Below are 27,292 nucleotides of genomic sequence, written 5' to 3'. Positions count from 1 at the left end.
ATGAAGGCTCTCGTCCTCCCCCTGCTCGCTGCTAACTTGGCCTTGCAGCCGGGTGAGGCTTGCATGGGCCCGGGGCAGAGCTGGGGGAGCAGGGCCCTGGGGGTGGGACGATGAGGGAGGCAACAGGGGCCGAGAGGGAGGAGGCGGCTGGGAGGAGGCAAGCAGGAGAGGGGCTCGAGGCGCCGGTGGAGCCTGCGTGCAGGCGGGCTGCTGGCATCCTGTTGGCGCTTCGCCGTGTGGACCTCAGCTTCGACCTGTCCTGCCCGAGGAGACGAATCACCAGGAGCTGGAGCCTCGCCCCAGGGACAGAGCTGGCCTGGCCAGGGATGTAGCCACCGCTCGTCGCTCCGGGGGAGCGACGAGGCCACTGAGAGGCACCTTGCCCGGTGATGCAGGCTATTTGGGAAGGGTCCTATCCACCCTGCCCTCCCCTGCCTGGTGCCCCTCCCTCTCAGGAGCGTGGCATCATGACAGGGCCTTCGGGAGGTTGGGCAGGGCGCCCCCGTGTGCAGGGCCCCTAGTCTGTGGCTCTTGTGTACCGGACGGTGCCCCCCACTCCATGCAGGAGAGGAGGAAACGAGGTTCCTGTCCCCCAGCACTGAAGAGAGGGGCAACCCATCACCCCACCCCTCATTTCCCCACAGGCACCGCCCTCCAGTGTTACTCCTGCGAGGACCAGGGCAACAACGAGGGCTGCCAGCGTGTGCAGAACTGCACAACCAGTGCTGGAACGAGCGTGTCGGTGAGCGGCCCATGTACCCCTGGCCTCTCTGCGTCCTGCCCTGCCCCCCCGCGCTGTCCCTCGGACGCCACCCCCCCCCCCCCCCGGCCCGCGCACTCCCCAGGACGCCCCGCCCCCCGCGTCATCCCCCGGACTCCTTCAGGCGCTCCAAGGGCGCAGGATTGGGTCTCCGAACTGGACTGTTCATCCTTTGGACCACCCGCCCACCGGCCCCCTTGTTCTCCCGTCCGGGCACAGATATGGACGCTCCGTTTCCCATCCATCCACCCCCGCCCTACCCCTTATCCACCCATCCGTCTGTCTCCTCACCCGTCCCTTTCACCGCTCACCCTCCACGCACCCGTTGGCCCTCGTCCCTCCACCCTGCATCCAGTCATTCACTGAGCATCTCCAGTGCCAGCAGAGGGTCTGGATGCCCGGGCATGTGGACATGGATGCGACCAGGCCCCCGCCCTCACAGGGCTTGTCGTCTTGGGGTCGACCCAAGCTCTGGAATTTCAGTCAAGAGTCAGGACAGGAGGCAGGCCGCAGGAGCTGGGCCAGGGCAGTGGATGAGTGCCCAAGGCCCAGCCCTGCCCAGCATCTCCACCACCCCTCCCCCCACAAAAGGCATCAGTCTCCTGACCGTCATCAGCAAAGGCTGCAGCTCGCACTGTGTGGAGGACTCGGGGAATTCCTTCGGGAGCAAGAAAAACATTGCCTGCTGCTCCACTGACCTGTGTAACGCCAGCAGGGCCCAGGCCCTGCAGCCGGCCGGCGTCACCCAGGTGCTGCTCGGTGCTCCTGGCCATCTGCTGCTCTGGGGCCAGGCCCAGCTGTAGGATCCAGGAGGACCCTGCTGTGCCCCGTGCCAGGCAGCGGTGTCCAGGGCCCGGGCCACTCCTGACACACCTGGCCCTGTCACAGACCCTCCGAGACCCTCACTCAGGTCGGGCGATGCCCCCCGCCCTTCCCAGCGCTCCGTGGCTCCCTCGAGGACTCCTGCCCAGCTCCCACCACCCAGCAGGCTGGGCTTCATGATGTGAAACAGCCGGCAGATAGCCCACCAGACCCCTGCTCAATATTCCGACCCACCCTTAACCCTTGCTCAAGCACGTCTTCCTCCAGGAAGCCTTCCCTGCCTGTCCCTCCATGAGCTGAGCCAGGTTCTGTGTGCAGCATCCTCCACACCCAGCACGGAGCAGGCTCTCTGGAGGGCCCTGCAAAGGCTGAGAGGAAGTGTTCCGAGTAGTCCTGGAGTCAGCAGTGTGAGGTCCTGAGAGCCCCAAGAGAGGAAGCTCAGAGGGGCGGGCTTGTTCATGGGGGTCGGGGGGCAGCAACGCCATACACACAGTAGGCCCTTAACAAAGGCCTGTGGGCTTGGCGGCAGAAAGCCTCTGTCCTTGCTTGCCCCCAGGCGGAGGTCAGGGTCAGGGTCCGGGGTTGTGCGGGTGTAAACATGGAAACGTGGAGCACGTTTAGAGCTCTAGGAAAGAAAGAAAGAAAGCCATTAACGAGGATCCCCAGTGCTGGCGCCCGGAAGGCCTCTGCAGGACCCAAGGTCCAGAGGGAAGGACTGTGGTGCTGAGAGCAGCCACGTCCACCGAGCAGGGCTCCAGGCCATGGTGTTCACATGTCAGCCCCTCCCCGTGGGGGGTGCTCCGCCCTGGGCCGAGGCTCAGGAGGGGAGGTGCTCTGGGTCCCCACACCCCACTCTGGACTCCACGGGCGAGCGTGAGAGGGAAGAGGTGGATGGCCCCCGGAGGTGGGAGCCCTGGCTGCGCCCTCCATGCCCTGTGACCCACGTCCTGCCCCACCTCCTGCCGTTCCTGAGGCCTCGCAGCCATAAGCCTCCACAACAGCTCAGCTCCCGGCCCAGCTCCCCGGGCAGAGGTCTCCCCTCCTGCGGGACGGGCACTGACGGGCCCCCCCAAGGGTGCGAACAGCACGGGGCCACCTGCAGGGGCAGCCCCCTCCAGTCCCCACGGAGACTACGGGACAAAGAGGGAGTGCAAACCCCTGTCCCCAAGCTCCGGACGACACCTGCCCCCATCTCACCCTCATGGTGTTGCTTCTTGTACGGAATAAGGTATGTTCTGCGAGCTGACACACCTGGTCACACTCTCTAAGGGAAACCACTTTTGTTTCTGACCTCTGTCTCGCCTCGGTAAGGAATAGAAACCCTGTGGTGGCCGAAGTGGCCCTCCAGATGGACCGGCGTGTTTGTTTTTCAGATGACCCTTGCATCTTCCAGGGGGCAGATGCTATCTGATCCGCTCGCAACTCCAGTAGCCGGTCATGACCCAGCAGACTTGACAGAGCCCTCGCCACACGCCAGGCTCTTCTCTGCCACCTCCCGCACAATTGTTCATTCGTTCCTCCCTACTTAGAGGTGAGGCTGTGCAGAGGAGGAACCTGAAGCAGGGAGGTGAGGCGGCTTGCCCAAGATCATGCTGGTTAGAACTGGCAAGGCTGCACATTCGAACTCCAGTAGAAACAGGCTCAGAGAGGTGAAGGAGCTGACCTGAGGTCACACAGCTGGCTCCTGCCCACCCCAAACCAGGCCCCACAGTGGGCATCTCCTGCTCTGGCCCCAGCTCCCAGCCACAGTCAGCCCCAGGCCGTCCTCCTCCAAGGACTCTGGCTGCACTGGACTACCTGTCTGGCCCTTCCAGGGCTGAGGTTGGTGGGCTCCCCCTAGGCTGATGACTGGTCTGACTCCCTAGGGATATCCCCACCCTCCCCACTTGACTCCAGCTGCTCAAGGAGGCAGGCTGGACAGCAGGGAGTGTGGGTCTCCAGGGGTGCTCTGCAGTCCTGGGGTACCTCAGGGGCCCTTCCTGGGTCAGGAGAGATGCCCAGTGCTTCCCCACGCCTGGTGGGCATCTCTCCTGACTCAGGAAGGGCCCTCTGAGGTACCCCAGGACTGCAGAGCAACCCCTGGAGACCCCTTCAACTGGCCCACATAGGCTGTGGGGGTGGGGCAGCCCCCAGGTGAGTCACCGCCTTGCTGCTGAATGCTCAGGGACTGTCCCTGCCCCCAGCCTGGGCCTGGGCACACAGCACCCAGAAAAGAATTCCAGCCCCGGGAGTAATCCGGTCAGTCCCCCCAGAGTCTCCCAGGGTCCACCCCTGTGCTTTGACAGAGCTGCTCTCTGCCAGAGCGACCACCCCGTCAGCTCCACAGTGGACCGGCCACCCAGCTGGCGCTGCAGACAAACAGGTCTGCACCCTGGTTCTGTCCAACCCCCAGGCTACCTCTTCATGGCAACGTGGTGGTGACCAAGGTATGCACGGATCCAAGCGAGCCCCAAGCGGGACTGGCTAGGCCAAAAGGGCCCGCAGAGCTGCTGCCGCCGGATCCGGGACCCCTGTGTGGAATTGATAGGGTGTGGACCCAGGGGCGGGGTCCAGGCAGGGCCGGGGTCCAGGGGCTGCCTGCTGGTTCTGACTACATGCACTGTTGCTTTTGTTTCCTCGGGCGGCGTCTTGAGCCCATGCTTCTCTTCACTTGGAGGCTCAAACCCAGGAGGCAGCCAGTGGAGCTTAGTATGCGGGCCTGCCCCTGGCGGCGACGCCCAGCGTTACCCAGATAGGAGAATCCTTAGGAACCCAGGGGACCCAGAAGTACCCCTCTGTTCATCTGCCCTGCTTGGTTCTGCAGGCTCAGAGGCTCCAGGGCCAAGGGAAGGGGTCGAGGTCCCGTGCCCAGGACTCCTTCCAGCCCTCCACAAGGTGCCAGGGACCTGTCACAAGATCCATGTGTCCACCGGGTGGGACAGAAGCAGCTGGATGGTGGGGGCGTGGAGAAGGCGCTGGCGTGTGTCCACTGGGTGAAGGTGTGTCCACGTCCATGGAGAAGGCACTGGTTCTTATGGCATTCACATTTTGAACACCTTCAGTGCACCAAGCATCCCGCTGGCCTTGGGGTTTGGCAGTCAACGAGACAGACCAGCCCTGGCCACCTGGCCGCAGGGTCCGGCGGGGAGAGGGCACCCCCTGCCTACGGATTGCATCAGTGTAAAAGTAAGTACTCTGGGGATCTAGCCCAGTTTGGGGTTCCAGAAAGGGGCAGATGGAAGGGAGGGTCCCCTGTAGAAGGAACAGCATGTGTAGTGTGTGCGTGTCTATGTGCACGTCTGTGTGTACCTGTGTGTCGTGTGTGCATGTGTGTGTATGTGTGTGTGCACATGTGCATGTTTGTGAGGGCGTGCATGTGTGCACCTGTGTGTGGTGTGTAGATGTCTGTGCATGTGTATGTGCACTCGTGTGTGCACGTCTGTGTGCCCATGTGTGTGTGGATGTGCATATGTATGTGCACGTGTGTGTACATGTGTGTGGGCTCACGTGTGCGCCCGTGTGTCCTGTGTGCATGTGCATATGTGTGCACGTGTGTGTATGCATGTGTGTGTGTACATGTGTGTGCTGGGTGATGTGCACAGCAGAAGCTCAGAAGGACCCAGGAGCGGGGGCTGTGAGGAGGGCGGGGCTGCCGGAGCCTCGCCCACCAAGCTGCACTGTGGTCTCCAGAACTAGCTCTCTAGCTACAGGGTCCTCCCCTGGGGGAATGGGACAAGGTGGGTGACAAGGCGGCTGCATTCTGAGGGGCAGCCAAGGGAGCCTCGAAGGGCATGGCATTCCATTGGCCCTGAGAAGCTAGCCCACCCCTGGACAGATGGCTCAGAGCCCAGCCAGGGCAGGGACAGCGTTATAGGGACAAGTGTGAGCATCTGTGGAAGGGTCTTCTTACTGCCAGGGTTTCCTACGGTGGGTGGACCTGCCCTGACATTGGAAATGAGCCCTCTGTTCCTGGAAGTATCCAAGCAGATCCAGGGACCCAGGACAACGCTGGCCCTACTCCGCCCAGCTGCTGGTCCCAGAAGCAAAGCCAGAAAAGCAAACCACTCAGCCTCTGCCCGACACTGACCTTGGCAAGGAGGCCGCCTAGCACCCAGCTCCATGGACTGTGGACCACGGCTGCCCCAGGAGCTCCTTCTTCCCGGCCTGTAAGAACCCTGCAGCTCAAGCCCGCTGGGTGTGGACTGGATGGATAGGCAGCTTCCTCAGTCCAGCTGCTGCCAGATGTCTTCTCAGAGCCACTGGACCGCAGCAATCACTCAGCAAACCCACCGTCCCGGGACTCTAATACTGACCTGAGCAGGAGGCCTCGGGGGTCACTGGCAGATGAAGTCGCTGGAGAGGCCTGAAGGCTGGTCAGGCGAGCTGGCCTGCCTTCTCTGGGCCTTCGCGCAAAGCCCTGCAGAGAAAAGGGACAGGACAGCGACTCAGTGCAGCAGCGCGTCAGGCCAGGCGTCCAGGTGCCTATTCAAGTTACCGTTGAATCCACGGCTGAGTCATTTCAGTTACTAACTCCTCCCTCTCCACCCTGATGTTCTTTGCTCCCGGTTCTAAAAAGGGTAAAGGGTAGGAATGCTTGGAAATGAGGTTGCGGTTGTCAGGATCTTGCGGGGAAGAGGTGAGTGCGGCGGGGTTAATGAGGTCACAGGCTGAGACTGAACAGGTGTACTGGGGCCAGACTGAGACACTCCTTGAATCCGCCCGCAGGTGGGGCTGTCGTCCTGCGAAAGCGGGGAGCCCCTGGAGGTTTGGGAGCAGAGGAGGATCGGTTTCCAGTCGTCTCCAAGTAATGCCGCTGGCGACCGGGCTATTTTCCGTTTCTCCCGCAAAATTCCACAGCCTAGGCCAGGGAAGTGCTGGAGGCTCTCCAAAATTAGAGGTGGAATCTCCGGGGTCAGTCCGAGTCTTCAAGCGCCAGGGAAGGTGCGAGGGGCTCGCGCTCCCAGAAGGGGCGGGGGCGACACTGCGGGAGACCCGGGGGCGCTCCTGCGTCCGTAGCGCCCGGAGTGACCGCCAGGTGCCGCTGCGATCCCTGGGCTCACCGCCCCCTGTGCCCCGCCCGCCGCGGAGAAAGCGAAAGCCGCTCGCGCCCCGGAGTGGGACGAACCACTGAGAGCGTGGAGGGGGGGCCCGCGGCGAGAGGCGGTACTTCGGCCCGCGGAGCCAGGCACGTCGCCCCCTCAGCCGGCCTCGCGAGATGGTTCGCTCCGCCCGCGCAAAGCTCAACGGTTCCCAGGCGGGCCGGCAGAGCAGTGAAACCAGCGCCGCCGGCTGCAACGCTGCGCGCGGAACCCGCACCCGCGCTGACGGCTCTCCCGCGCCCGGCGCCCGCTACGGCCGCCGCCACGATGCTGGAGCTGCTCGTAGCGCTGCTGGCCCTGGCCCTCGCCTACTTCGCATTGCTGGACGGCTGGTATCTGGTTCGCGTGCCGTGCGCTGTGCTGCGCGCGCGCCTGCTGCAGCCGCGCGTCCGCGACCTGCTGGCTGAGCAGAGCTATGCGGGCCGCGTCCTGCCCTCGGACTTGGACCTGCTGCTGCACATGAACAACGCGCGCTACCTGCGCGAGGCCGACGTGGCACGCATCGCGCACCTGACCCGCTGTGGTGTGCTCGAGGCACTGCGCGCGCTCGGGGCGCGCGCAGTGCTGGCCGCTTCTTGCGCGCGCTACCGCCGCTCTCTGCGTCTGTTCGAGCCGTTCGAGGTGCGCACGCGCCTACTGGGCTGGGACGACCGAGCCTTCTACGTGGAGGCGCGCTTCATCAGCCTGCGCGACGGCTTCGTGTGCGCGCTGCTGCGCTCGCGCCAGCACGTGCTGGGCACCTCGCCAGAGCGAGTTGTTCAGCATCTGTGCAAGCGCAGGGTGAGCGTCCCCGGTCCCCCGCACGTCTCCCCTGGCCCCTGAGGACCCCTGGCCTCCTGGCCCCACACTGCCGCTTTCCCTCTGCGGGATGCTCTCCTCCCGCCGGGTACCGCTCCCGCCCTTCCCTTTGGTCCCAGGCCAGGGCCTTCTTCACTGATGCCTTTCTTCGTGGGACCCCTCAGGGTTCCCTGATCACCTCTTTGTAGCAGGACTCAGCATGCCCCCCTCCCGCCGCTTCTTAGTAACCTAGCTCCTCAAGGCTCCCGGCCGCACCCTCCAAACAGGGAAGACCCCTCTCTTCAGTCCAAGTGTGGCTAAGAGTGCTGAGCCCGTCTCACGGGTCCTCGGATCTGAACGAAGGATGGCGTTGGGGTGGGGGTGGTGTCGGTGACAAGAGATTGGTGGGCGTTCTCAAGGTCCTGAGACCCCCTTCACCCAGATTAGAGCTGAGGGGCTGGGTCACCATCCCCTGGGTTCGGGTGAGAATTGAGCTCTCTAGAGCTGCAGGACCTGCGTCTTTTCCAGTTGGAGAAAGGAGGGCGGCAGCACCTGCCTGGGGCTCAAGGCCCCTCCCCCAGGCCTGCTCTTCCCGGCACAGTCGGGCCTGCAGCTGCGGCATGGCAACGGGGCCCTGGGGACGTTGCTGCGGTGCTGGTTGCCAGGGCAGGCACCTGCATGCCAAAGCCAGGACCTGCTGGACACCTTGGTGCCCTCAGGCAGGGCGCTGCCCTCTCTGGCCCTGGACAGGCTCAGAAGAGGGAGACAGCCTCACCTCGGTCATGGTGAGGGCATGCATGATGTATTTCCATTATATCAGAGGTGGGGAAACAGGCTCAGAGAGGTGATGCAAACTGCTTGAGGCTACACAGCAGGCCAGAGGCCCAGCCTTCTGCTTTTCTGTCTCTTTGAGTCAGGGACACCCCCAGAGACCCTGGATCCCACCCACCTCACAGCCACAGAGATGCTGTGTGTATTCCTGCATCGTCAGGAGACCGGGAGGGGAGAGCCATCGAGGCTTTAAATCCGTGGACTCAGCTGTGACCAAAGTTTGGAGGAGAGGGAGCCAAGGGCACTTTCCTGCAGGGGAGGGTGCCATGAGGTCAGGCGTGGGCTGAAGGGTGACACCCCTGCCCGGTGAGGCGGCCCTCACCCGGCCTGGCAGGGATACCCTGTGGACGTCCGGTCCCAGATGGGGCGGAGAGCCCCGGGTCCAGTGTCAGGTTTAACGTGGGGCAGGCTGAGCCCAGTGCCGGGATCTGCCTGCTGAAAGGCTGGTGTGGGGCGGCCCGGCCTCGTGGGGAGGGCTGGGCTCCAGGCAAGTCTGGATCCGGTCTCACCCTCCCTTCCCTTTGCAGGTGGAGCCCCCGGAGCTGCCGGCCGACCTGCAGCACTGGATCGCCTACAATGAGGCCAGCAGCCAGCTGCTCCGGGCCGAGAGTGGGCTCCACGACATTCTCAAGGAGCAGTGACCGCCACAGCCTGCCCACCCTGCCCACCAGCCTTGACCTGGAGGCAGCATGGGTCGGCTGGAGTGGCCTTGTGACCCACCAAGCCCCCTCACATGCTCAAGGCCCTCCCCCACCCCCAATTGATGCCCCTCCGTACCCCATCCCACACCCAGCATGGGGTGGGGGTGACGCAGGCACCCAGGCCAGCTCTGCCCTCGGGGTGATGACAATGGGCAAACTGGGAGGCCCAGGGCCCTTGGCATGCAGGCAGCAGGGGGTCAGGGTGGGCCGCCTTACAGGTGAAGTCAGGCTTCCGTGCTCTGAGTGGGCAGGTTGCCTGAGGCAGGGAACAGGCTGGGGTTGCGCTGAGCGCCAGAGCTTGGAGTCTGAGGCTGCCATTGGGGGTGGGGCTGGGGGTAGGGCTTGGAGCTGGCCAAGGCCTGGGCCCTAATGTGGGCCCCGAGGAGCTGGAAGGATTAGAGCAGCATTTCAAGGCAGATCCCTCTGCTGCACGTAAGGGCGGGGCAGAGTGTGGCCTGCCAGGGCGCAGGCTGACCGGCCCAGGGTACTCAGGAGAGAGGCCTGGTCACCGGGCGCTGGGGTGGCAGCAGGGCCTGCAGCAGGGGCTTGGGGCTTTGGAGAGTACGATGGGCCCAGCGCAGGTCAGATGTGCAGAGACTCTGGTGGAGGCGGTGAGCTGTCATAGCTGGGGGTGGGGGTGGGGGGTCCTAGTCGGAACCTGCTGCTGAGGAGGGATTGGGGAGAGGCGTGGGGTCCTGCCTGGGTGCCCATAGGACCGTGCTTTGTGACCCTGGCTGGGGTCCTGCCCTCCTGCTGGGGCTGTCCCTGCCTGACTTGACGTCCTGCCCGGCTGTTGATCTGTTAGTTTCTTCCTGCACTGAGAGCTGCTTGCGCAGTGGGCTGGGGCCACACAGGGTCTTCCTGGCTTTGCTCGAGCAGCTCTGTCCTGGTGTTACCAGCCTGCTGAGGTGCCAGCTGGGGCCTGCCCGCTCTCCTGCCTTGCAGCTGGGGCAATGGCCACCTGGGGAGAAGCAGGCACTGGCCCGGGGCCTCAGAGGGCAGCGCAGGTGGGCCTCGTCCCTGGCTGGGGACAGAGTCAGGGTTCTGGGGGTGGGTTCTGCCCTGGGCAGGGTGCCCGCTCACCTGTGTCCCTGCAGCGGCCCCCGGGGCAGCCCAGAGGGGCCCAGGACTGCTCCTTGGCCACCCTGTCCACCCCCGGCAGCGGGGCCAGGAGCACGTCCACAGCCCTCTTCCTCCCCTGCCCCCACGGCGTTGTCTGCCTCAGCCAATGGGAACATCGCGGTGTTTCTGTTTTATTTAAGGAAAGCCCAAGAGTAAAGGGCCTTCAATGTGAGCGTGCTGGGGAGTCTTCATTTCCGAAGCCCTTTCTGACGGGGCGGGGGTCGCTGTCGGGATTGTTGGGTGAGCTTGGGGTCCACGCTGGCAGGACAGGACCTATGCCCGTTCCGGTTCACGGGGTCGCGGCCTGAAAGGAGCTGCCCCAAGCCCTTCACAGACAGCCCTCTCCTTCTCTGTGGTTGTCCACAGAGGCTTGGGAGGTCCCACCCCAGACTCTGGGTCTGGGCCCCCAGGCTCCTGGGCTCACTGGGCAGGGTGAGGGCTGGCAGGTGGGGCAGAAGTCAGTGGGTTTTAGTGGGTGGGGTGGGGGGCAGGGTGAACAGAGGGACCATTGTATAGGCCCCTCCCAGGAGGGCAGGGATGGGACCCCTGGGACAGAAGGCAGGTGAGTGGTGGCGGGGGGGTGGTGTCCGTGCTCTGACCACCTGCCCCAGGAGGGGCCGGCACTGGGGCCTGGGAGAGAAAGGCTGTTGAAAGTGGCTGGGTGTGCAGCAGGCATTCAGCGATGGGGCGGTGGGGCTGGAGAGGCTTGGAGCAGGGCAGTGCTGTGCTGCCAGGGAGGCTGGCTGGAGCCTCAGCCCTTTTCACCTTCCACCTTCCCCAAGGGCCCTGCGGCCTGCCAGGCGGGGCCTCATGCCTGTCCTGAGCCAATGGCCACATGAGGGTCACATGGGCCCCCTCCCAGAAGGTCTGTTTCTCTTCACATGACACATGTTTGCATAGGTCCTGTAGGGAGGGGCGGTGGGGTTTGGGGGATCGTGGCAGGTGACTGAGCTGACCGTTGCCAGACAGGACAAGTTCCTGGTGGGACCACAGACAGGAAACGGTGCACTCAGCCAGTGGCCTCTAGTGACTGGCTGGGAGCATGTGGGACCAGTGGCTGGGGAGATGGAATGGAGGTGCCTAGGCATGGTCTCGGAGAAGGCAATGGCACCCCACTCCAGTACTCTTGCCTGGAAAATCCCATGGATGGAGGGGCCTGGTAGGCTGCAGTCCATGGGGTCACTGAGGGTTGGACATGACTGAGTGACTTCACTTACTTTTCACTTTTATGCATTGGAGAAGGAAATGGCAACCCACTCCAGTGTTCTTCCCTGGAGAATCCCAGGGACGGGGCATCCTGGTGGGCTGCCATCTATGGGGTTGCACAGAGTTGGACATGACTGAAGTGACTCAGCAGCAGCAGCAGCAGCAGGCATGGTCTGCCTCGCTTGGCGTGGTGGGGGTGGGGTTCAGGATGGTCATGGACATCTAGGCTGCATGTGGCTGCCTCAGGGGCATGGGGACTTCTGTGTCCACTTCAGGGAGATGCAGCCCAGCTGGGTGGGTAGGGGAGGTTCTGGATCCGCACTTGGAGGACAGGCCCACAGCAGAGAGGAGAAGGGTACCTGCTGACTAAGGGGCCTGGCTTCAGGACTGGGGCGTTGGGAGTGTATCTGCAGCCTAGTTCTCGCAAGACCCACTGATCCCATGCAGTGGCCGCTTTTATTGAGAAGTTCAAGTGACTGTCAGCCCGCATGTGGCCTGGGCACTGGTTCTGCCTAGACCATGCTCCCCCTCCCACACGCCAGTAGGTACAGGACCATCCACCCCAGGCCCCCGCCCCCTGTGGTCCGTGCGGCGTCTGGCTCCCCAGGTGACCGTTCCCCCCCACCCCCGCCACCTGCCTGAGGGACGTCCGGGGAGGCAGAGCTCCTGGGGGCAGTGGTGGCATTCCTTGTCATCTCTCATGATGGAAGAGGCGCCCTTCTTTCTCTGGCCAGTGAGCGGGGAGGGGGGAGTATTGAGAATCTCCCCGCCGCAGCTCTTTGTGACCCACCCACTTCCATGTGACGGGAGGTGGGGGTGTGCGATCAGCACCCACCTGCCTCAAGGCCGCACACCCCCGCAGATGGTGTGGACAGCTGCCGTCCACCCTGCAGCCACCTGCTGGCCACTCTTGTGGCCCCCAGCCATGGCCTCCCCAGCTCCCAAAGGGGTGCAGACCAGCGGGCGTGCCCAGGGCCAGGGCAGGGGCTTGGCGGGCCTCCGTGAGCTCAGGCCACCCTCCATGGCTCCCGGTGGAGGTGCAGGCGGGGAGGACCAGTGACCCTGGCGCCAGGCGAGGAGTCCGAAGGGCGCGTGCCCTCTGCTGGCCACGTGAAGGCCCCACAGGTGCCTGCCACCTGCCTTCCCTGGGACTGGTCAGCTGCCACGCCTCTCCCAGCTGCACACCTGCTCTGCACCCCTGAAGCGCCCAGAGGTGTCCCCCTGTTGCTCTGCTGGCGAGGCTGAAGGGGGCAGTGATGTGGCTTCACTGTGCGCCAAGGTGAGTGGTGGCCCTGGCCTCCAGGTGCAGGGTCACATCAGGGGTGGTCTGGAAGTCTGCCTGTGGTGCAGAATGTGGAGAATCTCCAGCCCAGAGGCCCGACAGCAAGGTGACGCTGATAGGCGGGGGTCAGTCCAGCTCCTGCTTCCCACTCCCTGCAGTGGGCTTGAGCAAGGGACCGCCAGGGGCGCCAGGGATAGCTGGCAGGGCCTCCTGGAGCTGAAGGATCCTGGGCTCCAGGGGAGTGGTCAGCCCCCAAGGACACTCTGCAGCCCATCCTTGAGCTGACAGGCTAGACCACGCAGGGAGTGGCCCTGAGCCAGCCCTGGGGGTCCGGGGCAAGCCGACAGCCTTCTGGTCTTGCACACACACTCCCCTCTAATCTCAGCTGTCCCTGGGGCCCAGGGTATAGTAGGCCTGTTGTCGCAGGAGGTGACTGGGGCCTGGGGAGTTGTGTGGGTGCCCGCAGACCCAGGTACACCCCACCCCACACCCTTCGGAAGACCCAGCCTGGGGGGGCAGGCCATCCCCACACACCCTCTTCCCCAGGCCCCCCCTTGTTGCCGCGGCAGACCTGGGCCCCGCAGACCCACCCACCCACGGAGAACACGATTCCATCCTGGGGAGGTGGCATGGGGTGGGGGGATGCCTCCAGAACCCCAGGAAATATTCTGGAAGCAGAGTCAGATTTTCCTTTGGCTGAGCAATGAGTCCTGGTCAGACTGCAGGAAGGCATTTGTCCCCTGAAGCCTCTGCCTGCCTGCCTGTGAAGCTGCTCAGAACGGCTGTGGTGGGCACAAGGGTCGTGTGCCGGAACGCACCTGGTCCCACCCAGCTCCCCGAAGGCGGCCCCGTGGGCTCTCTGTGTCCAGAAGGAAGAGATGGTCTCCAGCCTCGGTCTATTTATGTATTCCACAGGTTTGGGGGAGGAGGGCAGAGCGCACCCTGTAATGATTCTCCCCCGGGGTCCCATGAGTAGCCTGGTGCCTGCTGAGCTTGGGCCGTGGGCACGTGCCAACAGAGTGGCCAGCTGGCAGTGTTGGGCGCCTCAGGGAAGGAGGTGGCTGAGGACCACGGCCCCCAGGGGGACCAGGGCCCCAGCACTGAGCCTGGCAATGCCCACGGAGTTGCAGAGGTCGTGGAAGCAGCAGAAGATGGGGTGAGCAGCCCCGATGCTGTCTGGGTCGGTGGCCTCGCAGGAGCTGGCACAGGTGCTGGTCACCACGGGGCTCTCATTGAAAGGGAACTCTGGAGGAGGGCAGGTGTCAGAGCACAGTCACCACCGCCCCCACTGGCCATCCCAGTCTGTGCCCTTCACCTTGCGCTTCCTGCCTCCTCCCAGGCCACCCTAACTGACCGATGGCCTGGAAGTCACCCGTGCCCCTACTGGGGTTGCAGTGTGGCCCTGAGGTGGGAGCTGGTAGCCCCGGGCCCCCTCCTCACCTGCCTCCACCGTCACCAGCGTGGTCTTGCAGGCTATTTCATTCGGCTTGCAGTAGGTAATGTTCTTGCACAGAGGAAGGGCCGTGGGCTGCTCACAGGTGATGCAACTTAAGGCCTCACCTGGGGGAGGGGTGGGGGCAGACCCTCATCACCCGGCCCTGAGACCCACCCTGGGGGTCACAGGAAGGGCAGGAGAAGAGGCCAGGGGTGGTCCAGCCCCAGGCCCTTCCCCACAGGTCCGCCTGGAGCGTGTGTCGGAGTCCTTCCCTGGAGGACCGCCTTGCCCTGCTGAGTCCCTTCAGGCCCAGCCTCCGGCTTAGACATGATCCCTGCACGGCCCCTTCCCCCAACCCCCCAGCCCCACCCCCCTCCTCCGCCGACCCGAGCCTTGGTCTCCCTGCCTGGAGAGCAGGGCGTGACCCCTGCCCTGGGTGGAGCCGGGCTCAGGACCAGAGGGTCAGGGCGGTCAGCCCAGTTGGTGACCCCCTCCCCGCCCCGGAGGTGGGCTGGGCGAGGACCAGTGCCAGGCCCCCCGTCAGCCAGCCGCACCGCCTCTCTCACCCAGGTGCACAGCCGAGGCTGCGGCGAGCATCAGGGCCAGCAGGGCCCTGGGGACGGCCATCCCTCTAGTCGAGCCGAGCGGCCGCGGTCTCCGCCAGCTGCCCGTGGGGATTTATACCCAGCCCTTGGGTCCCCACTCTGGGTGGCGGCAGGAGCCGCCAGTGAGTCAGCAGGGTGGAAGCTGGGCAGGCAGCTGGCAGAGGACGCTTAGGTGCTGGCCTTCGGGGCGGGAGCCCCGGATGCTGGAGCTGGCCAGGCCGGCCCCTCCCCTGGCCGCCACACAGGAGCCCCTTCCCACTGCTGAGTGTGGTGCCCCAGGCCCACATCCCCAATGGTTCCCTCATCACTGCCAACCCCTTCCTCACAAATGGCCTTTAGACCAGGCCTGAGCTTCCTGTTCCCAGCCCCAGACAGCAGGGCTCCCGGACCCGCCGTGCGGCCCACCTCCCACCGCACACTGCCCCACGTCCACCCCTGTGCTCTGCCACTCACTGACCCTACCGCCCGTCTCCCCTGTGCCAGAGGCCTGGGTCCCGTCTGCTGTCTCAGCCTCTGGTTTCTCTGTCCTCTGAGGGTGCAGTGGGTGGATGGGTGGGTGTGTGGATGGACGGGCGGATGGATGATGGATGGTTGAAAAGACAGATGGCTCGGTGATGCTTGAGCGAGTGGCTGGGAGGAAGGAGGAATAAACGGATGGACGATGCATGGGTGGCGGGCGGGCTGGCTAGAAAGGGAGGGGGCACATTCCGGCACTTGAGCCTCGTGCCCACTTTTTTCACCACTTATGAAAGAGTAAGAGAGGTGGTGGATGAAGGGGTATGTGCTGGGTGGAGGGTGGGGGTGGGCCCTGCCGTGGGGCAGGGAGTTACACCCCAGTCTCAGGGCTGGGTGACGTGCTGGGAGGAGCTTAGGGCTGGCACTCAGGAGGCCTGGGTTTGAGCCTTGGCTGTGCTGCCGTCTCCGTGTGTGACCTTGGGGTGACTCTCCTTCCTCCAGACTGGATTTTTGTTTTCTGTGATGAAACTAGGAACCCAGGGCAGTTGGTGAGCAGAAGTGACCTGGCCTCGAGGATGGGGAGGTGGTTGCAAGGAAACAAAGGGAATTGTTTGCAAAGGGAGGACCGTGGTTAATCCAGGTCAAACAATGCAGTCACACGCTGCGGGCGTGGCCCAGCACACAGCTGGGCGGCCCTTCCCCGGGGCCTGGGCTGCCAAGGCACGAGGGCTGTGCAAGTGCAGCCAGGCAGGGTCTGGTCTGAGCCTCAGAGACGGTGGGTCCTGGCACCCCCAGGCTTCTGTGCGACCAGGTCTGCTCATGAGCCACCCTGACCCCCTTCTTTTAGATGTAAAGCAGGCAGAGGACCATCAACCCGGGGGGCAGCTGTGAAAACTAGCCAGCGAAGGTTGCGGTGGTGATGGATGTGGAGTGGCGGCCAGGTGGGCTAGTCGGGCTCCAGGCCGGGAGACCCCGTGGGCCATTGGGGCAGGCCGCTGGAAAGCAGCCTTGAAGGAGCCGGAAGACCTTGGAGGTGGAGATGGCAGGGAGGGTGCTGAGGGCAGTGGGGTAGTGACCAGGATGGACACACAGCCTTCCCGTGTTTGCCTGTAGGGCCATGTGTGTGTGTTTACTGAGTCACACCTGGGCGCATAGTCGCTTCAGTCGTGTCTGACTCCTCACGGCCCTATTGACTGTAGCCCTCCAGGCTCCTCCTCCATGGGATTCCCCAGGCAAGAATACTGCAGTGGGTTGCTATGCCCTTCTCCAAGGTAGCTACCTGACCCAGGGATCAAACCGGGGTCTCCTGCATTGCAGGCAGATTCTTTACCAGCTGAGCTACCAGGGGAGCCCTTACTGAGTCTCAATCCAGAGTTTAAGGCTTAAGTGACCCACGGCCGCCCTTGTTTTTGTGAGAGGCGGGAAGAGCCAGGTGGGAGGGCTGGTGGATAGCTGAGGGCAGGGTCTCCTCCTTGACAGGGTCAGCACCCAGAGATGCGGCCCCGGGGGTGGTGTCTGAGACTGTGTGAACGTTCCTGGCCTCCTGGCCCCCACTGTTCCGGGGGGTTCGTCCAAGGTGCTCTCCCAGCAGCAGGTCTGCAAGGGTCCTGCCCCTGGGAGCTGGCTGGGAATGCGAGTCTTGCCCGCAGGAAGAGGAGGTGTGGCGTTCCCAGGGTCCGAGGGACAGGAGGCCTCCGAGGCTGCCCACCTCCTGTCCCGGAGGCATGGGGCGCCCTCAGTGGGACTCAACTGTGCGTTCAGCGGCTGCTTCCCTCCATCCAGGGGCAGGAAACCCTTAAAGGGGGTGGCGGACAGTGGGGGCTTTCCGGACTCAGGGCTGTGGGCTAGGAGGGGGCACCTTGTGGTGCAGAAGGAAAGCCGTGCAGCCCTGTCTCGATGTGGCTGGAGACTCTGGGTGCTGTGTGCATCCAGGGCCTCAGAGCAGCCTCTGAAGTGGTGCGGGGCAGAGACTGGGGGTGCGTCTCAGGGTACCTGGGGTCCATCTCCTGCCCTCCATCCGTCAAGTGCCCAGGCCTGTGCTCATAGGGCCCGGGGGGAGGGACGGGGGCAGGAAGTGGGTATGAGAGGCCTGTGGGGCGGGGGCTTCCTGGGGAAGCAGCCTGGAGGCTTTGGGCTGGCCCAAGGCCCAGGAGAGACGGAGCTCCCCTCTGCACTGGAGCTTGGGCTGCCTGGGCACCAGGGAGTGGGGCTTGTGAGAGCGGGGCTGGGGGCTTTCTGGGGGACTTTCTGGGGTGGGCTTGGAGAGGGCCTGGAACTCCCCCACTCTGCCCCCTCCGCCACATGACGCAGGGGACCCTGTCACCACAGGCCTGACCCAGGGTAAGGCCTTGTTCAGGGGCTGGGCCGATGAGCCTTGGGGGCTTCGTGGAGTAATCCCAGGTCCTGGGCCACTCTTGGCCCCCCTTGCCTACCTTCCGCCTGGCCTGGCCTGCCATCCTGTACCCAATGTCTCTGTCATTCAAGGGCAGTCCTAATGCCCCCTCCTCCAAGAAGCCACCCCTGATCCAGCCCTGGTGGACGTGGTGTGCCTGTGGGCCCCACTTCCTGTCCTGCCACAGCCAGGCCCCCAGAGCTACGACTAGTGGGTGTGCAGGTCTAGTGGGTGTGCAGGACTAGTGGGTGTGCAGGACTAGAGGGTGTCTCAGCACTAGTGGGTGCGCAGGACTAGAGGGTGCGCAGGACTAGAGGGTGTGCAGGACTAGAGGGTGTCTCAGCACTAGTGGGTGCGCAGGACTAGAGGGTGTGCAGGACTAGAGTGTGTCTCAGCACCAGAGGGTGTGCAGGACTAGTGGGTGTGCAGGACTAGAGGGTGTCTCAGCACTAGTGGGTGCGCAGGACTAGAGGGTGGGCAGGACTAGAGGGTGTGCAGGTCTAGTGACCATCCCCCCTTACCCCATCACAGGGAGATGGAGGGCCCACAGATGGGGCAGCGGCGTGGCTGAGAGAGAGCCTGGGCCGGGCAGAGAGGGTGGGGAGATGGAGGGGCTAGAATGGCCAAGGGGGACACGGCCTAGGCTGAGGAGCCAGAGCTGCAGCAGGCAGCCCTCCCCCCCATCCAGCGGGTAGGTCTGCTCCCAGAAAACAGATTCAGGAGGCCTGGTGCAGGTGTGGGCCGTGATTCTTCAGAGGCGCTGGGGGCTGGGCTACATGGGGCTGCGGGCCAGGGTCTAGAGATGGAGGCTCAAGAGTGGGGTGAGCAAGAGGAAGGCACCAGCCAGGCTGCAGGGGCCGCCCAGGGTGGGCGCCCCATCCACGTTGCACAGGTCAGTGTTGCAGCAGGACACGGGCCGGGTCCAGCCGATGCCGTCCACGTCCGAGGGCTCGCACTTGCTGGCACAGGACTTGGTCACCGTGGAGTCCCCCAGGAAGGGGTACACTGGGGGCATGGGGGCACCGGCGTCAGGCTGGCCCCCGAGCCCCAGCCCAGCCTCCTCCCACAGCACCCACTCTGGCTCAGCCCCTCTGTGACCTGGCCCCTCCTTCCTTCCACCACCATTGCGCCAGGGGCGCGCAGTGACTTGTTCAGGCTGCCTCGAGGGGTGAGGCCACTCCGTGACTCCCCAGCAAGGCTGCAAGAGCCTCCCATTCCAGGAAGGAGGGTGAGGAAAGAGGGAGGGAGCCTGACTGCTTGGACCAAAAGCTCTTTCTGGAAATGTCAAAGGTGGTAGCTGCTCTCCGCACACAGGGCCTGGGCTGCAGGCAGCTCCGACTCTGGGGCCCTGCTCACCCGCCCCACTGACCTGTCTCCAGGGAGTAGAGTGTGGTCTTGCACATGGTCTCGTTGACATTGCAGGTGGTGATGGTGACACAGTAGGACACGTTGATGGGCTCAGGACACGTGTAGCATTGCAGGGTGACCACTGGGGAAGGGGCGGCCAGGGCTGGTCAGGCAGGCCTGTCCCTCCCAAGCCTTGGGACTCTAGAGCCCAGGTTTGAGGGGGACAATGCCACCGATCCTCCAGTCGCCAACCAACCAAAACCCCAGGAAGATTCAAGAGCTGCGAGCTGGGTCGCTGAGTCCCGAGGCAGAGTATGCCCCTGGCGGTCGGGCTCAGCCTGCCGGCCAAAGCTGAGATGTTGCTGTGTTGGGGGTGCTGGGGAGGCACACGGAGGTGGGGCTGCACCCACACCTCTGCAGTAAAGGCCCAGGCAGGGGCCCGGAGGGCCTCACTGCAGCAGGTCACCCCCCACACACCCCCGGCGTCCTCATCAGCAACATGCAGGACCCCAAGTGCTGCAGGGGGATCGGAGATCGGGCAGGGAGGTGTATGGTGTGCAGGGTGGGCTGAGCCGGGCCTGCTGTGCCCGCTGGTGGAAGCTTAACAAGGGTGAGGAGGAGAGCTCAGGCCCAGAGGGACCCAGGTGGGTCAGGGTGCGGGCTGGTGGGCTGACCCCTTCCTTCCAGCGCCAGTGCCCCAGCTGGGTCCCTGCAGCCTGGCCCTCCGCCCCTACTGCTGTTACTGTGTCTCCCAGACACTTCCGTTTCCTCCTGGACAGAACAGCCTGGCTGGGGCCCACCCCACCAGCTCCTCCTCAGGTTGGGAGTGGGGCCCGTGAGGGTCTGGGTATCTGAGACCCAAGTCCCCCAGGATGTCCGGTCTGCTTCCCTCTGCACCTACTGCTGCCCCCACCCCAGTGCCTCCCTGGGGTCGCCACGGCATCTCCTGAGTCCTGCCCCAGGAACCACGGCCCCGGAATCTGGGAATGTGACTCTGACCTTGCCCGCCTGCCCCAGCGGAGAGCCCGTCCCTGGTGCCCACGCCCCTGATGAAGGGCCACTCCCCACAGTGGGCACCCAGGGCCTTGGCGGCCAACCACCCTGCCAGTCCCAGCCCTGGACAGCGCCTCCCACTGTCCCCGTCCTCATCCTCCCTGGGCCCCAGGCACTCCTCTGCCGGTGCCCCTCTGTGCCTGCCCCCCATGCCTTCCTCACCTCCCTGCTTTCTGCCTCTCCCTGGCCCCTGCTGCTCCCTCCGGCCGCTGGGCACCCCTCACCGAGCTCACAGCAGGCGGCCAGCACCAGCGCTGGCAGTGCCAGCCGTGTCCCCAACATGGTCTGGTTCCTGCAGCACGTTGGTCCTGGGCCTACCCCTCGGAGGGGATGGGAGCACCGTGCAGCCACCCGACCCGTCAGCCGTGCAGATTAGGTGGATTGGTTTCCCGGGTGGTGGAGGTACGGAGGCCCGCCCCCTACCCGGGGGCCCCACCCACTTCCACCTGAACCCGATCCTCCGTGGCTCTCCTCCGCCCCTCCCTGCCCCTTCCTCATTCCTCCGCCTCCCGCGGTCTGGGCCCCTCCCTGCACCCTTGTGACCCCCTCATGACCCTTCTCTCATGGTTGGGGGTCCTTGCCTGCCTCTGTAACTCCCTCGGGGGTGCTCTGACTTCTCCCCACCAGACAGTACTGCCCCTCAGGATGGTCTCAGCCTGCCTGGAAGGGAGCGGCAGAGGGGGGCTCCCCTGCACCCTGACTCCCGCCTCTGTCAAGGGCCTTGGATGCCCACTCCTGTCTGCGGTGTTGAGTCCTGGGCTAGTGGTTCTGGGTTCGAGTCCTCCCAGAGTGCCCAGGCCCCAGTGCACGGCTTCTTTGAGGTGGTCACGTGGGGCATCCTGATGGGGAAATGGTCGCCTGGACAACCAGCCAAAATGTGCTCAGAGGCTAAGGCACAAAGACAGCAAAACTGCTGGGTCAACAGAAAGATCCTGGACGGTGGCAGGGGAGGGGGAGGGGGACACGAATCCTGGTGTCCCCTCCAGGGTCCGGCACGCCTTGATCGGAGCCCCTGGCCCCGCTGCAGGTCAGCGAGTTGACAGGATGGGCCTGGCCCCAGACTCAGAAGGGGGAGAAACGGATCCGGTCCTAGGTTCAAGCAGCTCCAGGCACTGCTCCCCAGCCCGCCCACACCCCCACCCCACCCCGCCCCCCGCCCCGGGGGCTGCACCTCGGCCTCTCCAGGGTCTGCCCTGTCTGTGACCCTGCCTCCCCACTCTGGGCCCCACGCTGCCCGAGTCAGCATGGGTAGGTGTGGGACAGGGCTGTTGACAGGCCTGGTTGGCCGGGCTGGGCCCGACTCACCCGGCTCCACCACAGCCCCGCTGGGCTCCTCCCTCCTCTCCCACCGGGTCCAGATCTCACTCCCCTCCAGCTCCACCCCTGCCTTCCTGCTCCAGGGTGTCCTTCCCTCCTCTCGTCCTGAGGCTGAAATTCTGCCTGGGAACCTCCCACTCCACCCGAGGGCCCCCAGTGGCTTTTTCTAGTCCGGGGGCAGCAGCTCCATGTGGGCTGTGGTCTTTGATCCTGAGACTGGGAGAGCTGCGGCTCCCTGGGCACCAGGGTGGGGAGAGGCGACCAGCCTTCCCTAAACACCAAGAAGGTGTCAGACGCCCAAGAAGGTGTCAGACCCTGGACCTGGTTCCTGACACCACAGCGAGGGGCGGTGCCAGAGTTTCAGATTCGGGATGAGAGGCTGTCGCAGCAAGTTGACAAGCTGGTCACTTCAAAGGAAGTGCTGGATGACAGCCAAGACGGCAGCCAGGCCTGTCTGATTCTGCCGCTCCCCAGGACGCCGGGGTGATGCTGGGCGCGGCTAACAGGAGCAGACAGCACCTTGCACACCCGAGCTTCCTCCTGGGCCATTCTCCCAGCGGCTGGACCAGCCCAATGCCTTCTGTCCTTAGACCCAGAGACCTCACCTGTCCTTTTCTTCTGGAACAAGTCTGGCCTCTGGGCATTAGCTCCTCCTAGAGAGCCTTTCTGAAGTCACAGCTGTGCACAGAGTGAGGAGGAATGTGCCCCAGCCAGGGTCTGGGTGCTCTGTTGGGAAGCCTCCCTGCTAAGAGGTCTATGCCCTTCCCTGTTCCTCTAGAGGCCTTGGGGTCAGTGTGCACAGTGTGACCAGGGTCAGAGGTCAGAGTGTGAGAGATCAGTGTGACCAGGGTCAGGGGTCAGACTGTGACCAGGATCAGAGTGTGACCAGAGTCAGGCTCAGTGTGTGACTGGGGTCAGGGGTCAGGTGTCACCTTCACTTCGTCTGGGAAGCTCTTGTGTCCTTAGAAAGAACAAACTAGACAAGTAGGTTAAAAAGGCAGGGAGCAGAGGTCAGTAAAAGAATTACTGTAACCGGCAGTCCAAGCAGGAGTAAGAACCAGTAGCAACTTTGATCTTGGTCCAGGTAGAGTCAACACTTGAGTTACCCTCTTCACAGGAATGGAGCCATTTGGAGTGGTCATAAATATTTTTTTATGTATTTTAACCTAGTTAAAGTAGTTGAAGGACTGACAACCTGAACGTTAGCAGACAAAATAAATCTTTTTTTTTCCAGGAGAACGAGCCTGAAAGCCAATCCGGACATGGTGCTTTGCCAGGTAGCCAGTTGTCTACGCTTGTCTGAGTAGGTTCTAGCCTTTTAATGTGGTATTAACATACAAGCCAAAGTAGTTGTCTCCAGTAACAATTTTAGTGTTTTTCTAGGTATGAGAAGATGTAAGAATTTGGGCTCAAGAAAATGCTTACATGAAGATATCTAACTATCTGAAGGCCTGTTTTGTCCGTTTTCCCAGAGCACAAACTGAGTGCCTGATTTCTGCTCTCTGCCCTGAGTTCCTTCAGGGGGCATGAAGGGCACAGCAGCTGTAGTGGCGTGATTTGACCTTCGCAGAGGCAGCAGCGAGTGCCAGTTTTCAGTGGGCAGGGCCCCTTCACAGCCACAGGTTGGCCACGGTTTGGGGGCATTTCGTGACCATTTTGTCCCTCGGTGCCAGGAATGCTTACTCCCAGGTCTGTCAAAGACTTCACTCACGGGCCACTCAGCGTGCTGATTCTGGACCAGGCCCCACGAGGAGCCAAAGTCTCTGGACCGCACCTACCTTACCGGCCTCTTGGTCCACGGAAATAGTCCCTCTTGTTGCTTCTTCTTCTACCTGCAGTCACACTATTACAATCACTGATCTCGTATGGAACTGTAGCCCACCATTTTATCAGGGGCTCAGTCACACACTTGGTAATGTAAGAAACAACACTTTTTGAAACGGGCAATATAGAAAACTATAATAAATAATATATCAAATATATTATATTTATAATTTATATTAAACATATTAAATTCTGTTAATAAAAAAATTTATTTACCTAATTTTAATTTAATCTTAGAAAGCCCCCTCCCTTTTTAAACAAATCTTGAAGAGGTAATATTTTTGCACGGGCGTCAGAATGAAACCACAGCCCTCTGTGATGACAGGCTTAAGAAGCACGTTTAAAATCTCATTGCAATTCAATAGGCAAAGCAACTTGGTTGCTGCTGTGACATATAGCATTTTAAGAGAGTAACTAGAACCATGACTAATGACATTTACCAGGACATGTCAGGTCTTTACGAATTCCATTTAATTGTTAGAACACCTGTATTAGTAACACGTACCACAGAATAGTTACAGTGTAACAAGGTATTCACTTAGCAAAAATAACAATGAAAGATTTCAAAGGCAGTTCAACATCTTAAGAAAATTTGTACCCTGTACAAAACTCTTTTATCAGGTTTCCAAAAGCCCCCTTTTTTACTTTGTGTATCCAAAGTAAAACTTTTCCCACACAGAAACAGTCACCTGTGAGCCAGACCTACTTCCTTTTCCCTTAAGAAAATGCAATTTCATTCCTCATACCGTGTTTACCAAAAACACACATCTTCCTCTCTTTATGGAACCAAGAACTGATCTTTATCTTAGCATTCCATAGATGGGAGAGCATAAATACCAGTGATAATTTCTAAAAGCCTTTGCTTTCTTATAGAAAACATCTCAGGATGACACCAACCATTCTTCATTAATAGTCCAAAATGTCTTTAGTTTTTCTGTAAGAGGAAATTAGTTTCCAGTTATCAGTGTTTCAGAATCTTATTTTATTTAGAAATGACATAGCTAGTCAATAAACTTTTTCATCACTTAGTTTAGCATAACCCTAGAAATTCAGGTTACCAAAATCTGGACAGACTGTTTTAGACAAAGGTCCGTCTAGTCAAGGCTATGGTTTTTCCTGTGGTCATGTATGGATGTGAGAGTTGGACTGTGAAGAAGGCTGAGCACTGAAGAATTGATGCTTTTGAACTGTGGTGTTGGAGAAGACTCTTGAGAGTCCCTTGGACTGCAAGATCCAACCAGTCCATTCTGAAGATCAGCCCTGGGATTTCTTTGGAGGGAATGATGCTAAAGCTGAAACTCCAGTACTTTGGCCACCTCATGCGAAGAGTTGACTCATTGGAAAAGACTCTGATGCTGGGAGGGATTGGGGGCAAGAGGAGAAGGGGACGACAGAGGATGAGATGGCTGGATGGCATCACTGACTCGATGGACGTGAGTCTGAGTGAACTCCGGGAGTTGGCGATGGACAGGGAGGCCTGGCGTGCTGCGATTCATGGGGTCGTAAAGAGTCGGACGCGACTGAGTGACTGAACTGAACTGAACTGAACTGAAAGAATAATTAACAGAGTTTATCTAAAAGCTCCAGTCTAATTTGCATTCTTTCCTTAAAAATTTCTTCACTGGAGTTACTTTCCTTGCTGACAAAACTTGTAACAGATATAACAAAATTTTATTTAACTTATATTAAATGTAGTCACAATGAAAATATTATGCTTAATGTTAATGACTCTTAGACCTGTCTATATGAGATCAATAAGCATTAATACCAGCTGTTAATTTAATACTAAATACTTCACAGTTTACATGAACCTGAAATTTATTTAGCTTAATTTTTCTTAGAATTAAGTGCATTTGTACTTAGAATTACAAGTTTCATTTGTAAGTGCTTCAGTTCATTTCAGTTCAGTTCGGTCGCTCAGTCGTGTCCGACTCTTTGCGACCCCATGAATCGCAGCACTCCAGGCCTCCCTGTCCATCGCCAACTCCCGGAGTTCACTCAGACTCACGTCCATCGAGTCAGTGATGCCATCCAGCCATCTCATCCTCTGTCGTCCCCTTCTCCTCTTGCCCCCAATCCCTCCCAGCATCAGAGTCTTTTCCAATGAGTCAACTCTTCGCATGAGGTGGCCAAAGTACTGGAGTTTCAGCTTTAGCATCATTCTTTCCAAAGAAATCCCAGGGCTGATCTCCTTCAGAATGGACTGGTTATAAGTGCTTACTTTTCTTTAAACCAATTGAATAGAGTTCATTTACAATTAAACTCAGCAATATTATCTAAAGACAAAGACACATATCGAGACACACATATATACCTGAACAGACAGAGATGTCATAGTTTCTGATTGAGATTTAAAATGTCTCTTAGCCCCTCTTTTTTCCCCTTGGCTTGAAATTCTATTAAAAATTACCTCAAAGCTAAAGTTTCAGGCAAGGTGGGCTGTGTATCTCAAGGACATGATAAGAGTTAACTTCAAGTTTTCTCTAGGTATATATTTTTTTAACAAGCCTTGTGAATGTTGCTCAATTGTGTGTGACTCTCTGTGACCCCATGGACTGTATAGTTCATGGAATTTTCCAGGCCAGAGTACTAGAGTGGGTAGCCTTTCCCTTCTCTAGGGGATCTTCCCAACCCAGGGATTGAACCCAGGTCTCCTGCATTGCAGGCAGATTCTTTACCAGCTGAGCCACCAGGGAAGCTCAAGAATACTGGAGTGGGTAGCCTATCCCTTCTCCAGGAGATCTTCCTGACCCAGGAATCGAACCAGGGTCTCCTGCATTGCAGATGGATTCTTTACCAACTGAACTATCAGGGAAACCCAAGCTTTTAACAAGCCAGTTTTTAACTGCATATGCAAAAAGAACTGATTTTGCAATTTCAAAAAAAAGAAATTTTGTTTCAGCCCATTTTCTCCAGAGTCTAAAGAATATTGTGGCCACACTCTTTTTTTCTTTCTGTGATCATGGTCTCCTAATTAAATTTAAATCAGAGAGTGCTCAAATTGACTCTGACAACAGGGGCAGGTTGACTGATAAAATCTTGTCCCAGCAGAGACTGTCTCTCTGGGGAGGTGAGGCCTTTGTCCTGTCAGAAGAATCTGAAGGAGTAAGGGAAATTAGGGTAACCCTAACCCTAACCCTAACCCTGCCTGCGAGATCGGAGAAATTAAAAGGGAATTTTTTAGAATGTTAGGAGAATTTTTCTGATTTCTTAGGCTTTTGATTATAGGAGAAAGTCCTAGACATAAGGGACCCTCAGTCCATTTTCCCATCCTGTGGCAATAAAGATAAGAGACCCATTTTCAGGTCATTTTTTAATCCCCAACTTAAAGGCCAGGCACTGCTGCAGTAAGACTTAATTTTTTTCCTTTCTTAGCACATCTGTGTTTCTTCTGGCTTAGAAAGGGATCCACCCACATTGAATAGCCTGCAACCAAGAACATAGAGCTTGTAGCAAAGTAATCCAGTATACCAGTATACAATCCATTTAAGAGGACCGGAGCATCCCCTGAATTCCATTCGATCTTATTGTCTGATGAGGTTTTGAGTCATGAATCCATTGAATCATGGCCAGATGTCTCTGGCCCCACTTTGATACCCTGCACAGGGCGTCCAACCCAGCATGGCCAGAGAAGGGCTTTTAGACCATTGCCAGCGTGTTGCCAGGGCTCTCCTTGAGTGAGGTCTGTTGTAGCATCACAGTCTGCACTAAAGTGGCCAGGCTGACAGGCTGGCTGTTACAGTGCGCGGGCTGTCAAGTCCTGGAATGAAGGGGAACTCCTAGAGGGACAGAGGTGGCCACAGTGGGAAACGCCACCGGGGTCAGGATCTGAGGGTTGAGAGGTGGAAGCATTTCCACAGAGGATTTCTGGACACAGAGTAAGATGGGAGATTAAGCAGAAGAAGAACCCCAAGTGTATCACTCCACTTGTGTGGGGTCTAAGGTAAATCTTGTTTCCCAAGTTAGAGTAGGTAGGAGAAAAAGTAAAGAGCTGGGAGCAGGCCGGTGAGCAACGTCGGGGGAAAAGATGCTGGAAGGCAGGGAGGGAGTGTTTCTGGAATCCTCCCCCTAGAAGGGGGAGGTAATTTTTGTACCCTAGGAAATAAAGCGCGTCAGGTAGCAGGGTGCAGTTGTTGGAGGCAGGGGCAGGTGCCGAGCTCCAGCTCCCAGCGCTTTACTCACAACGTTGATGAAGACACAGTCCTTGGGCATGGGGTCGTAGTCTAGGCAAAGTGAGAGAAAGCGGGAGATAGGAAAGAGAAGAGAGCCTGGGCTCCTTCACCG

General features: G+C 60.3%; 4 protein-coding genes and 1 long non-coding RNA gene across 5 annotated transcripts; 2 read left to right on the top strand and 3 right to left on the bottom strand.

The window, feature by feature from the left end:
* Positions 1 to 1,763, top strand: PSCA (prostate stem cell antigen). The gene is made up of 3 exons (XM_061439548.1): positions 1 to 52; positions 645 to 884; positions 980 to 1,763. Exons 1-3 carry the CDS (start codon positions 1 to 3, stop codon positions 1,561 to 1,563), a joined length of 876 nt encoding a protein of 291 aa, XP_061295532.1. The 3' UTR covers positions 1,564 to 1,763.
* A 1,084-nt stretch (positions 1,764 to 2,847) lies between these two features.
* Positions 2,848 to 5,963, bottom strand: LOC133260265 (uncharacterized). Its single transcript, XR_009740707.1, has 2 exons — positions 5,875 to 5,963; positions 2,848 to 5,725 (listed from the first exon to the last, which is right to left on the bottom strand). It is a non-coding gene; the product is annotated as an uncharacterized LOC133260265 (long non-coding RNA).
* A 964-nt stretch (positions 5,964 to 6,927) lies between these two features.
* On the top strand, positions 6,928 to 10,263 carry THEM6 (thioesterase superfamily member 6). Its single transcript, XM_061438414.1, has 2 exons — positions 6,928 to 7,440; positions 8,796 to 10,263. The coding sequence occupies exons 1-2, from the start codon at positions 6,928 to 6,930 to the stop codon at positions 8,907 to 8,909; spliced, it is 627 nt and encodes a 208-aa protein (XP_061294398.1). The 3' UTR covers positions 8,910 to 10,263.
* A 3,206-nt stretch (positions 10,264 to 13,469) lies between these two features.
* SLURP1 (secreted LY6/PLAUR domain containing 1) lies at positions 13,470 to 14,667 on the bottom strand. Its single transcript, XM_061438415.1, has 3 exons — positions 14,581 to 14,667; positions 14,020 to 14,139; positions 13,470 to 13,824 (listed from the first exon to the last, which is right to left on the bottom strand). Exons 1-3 carry the CDS (start codon positions 14,639 to 14,641, stop codon positions 13,625 to 13,627), a joined length of 381 nt encoding a protein of 126 aa, XP_061294399.1. The 5' UTR covers positions 14,642 to 14,667; the 3' UTR covers positions 13,470 to 13,624.
* Positions 14,668 to 18,196: 3,529 nt separating this feature from the next.
* Positions 18,197 to 20,265, bottom strand: LYPD2 (LY6/PLAUR domain containing 2). The gene is made up of 3 exons (XM_061438409.1): positions 20,092 to 20,265; positions 18,837 to 18,956; positions 18,197 to 18,472 (listed from the first exon to the last, which is right to left on the bottom strand). Exons 1-3 carry the CDS (start codon positions 20,147 to 20,149, stop codon positions 18,264 to 18,266), a joined length of 387 nt encoding a protein of 128 aa, XP_061294393.1. The 5' UTR covers positions 20,150 to 20,265; the 3' UTR covers positions 18,197 to 18,263.
* Between the last annotated feature and the right edge of the window lie 7,027 nt (positions 20,266 to 27,292).

This window comes from Bos javanicus, chromosome 14 (assembly GCF_032452875.1).
Source record: "Bos javanicus breed banteng chromosome 14, ARS-OSU_banteng_1.0, whole genome shotgun sequence".
Taxonomy (NCBI): Eukaryota; Metazoa; Chordata; class Mammalia; order Artiodactyla; family Bovidae; genus Bos; species Bos javanicus.
This window is presented reverse-complemented; position numbering and strand designations above follow the sequence as displayed.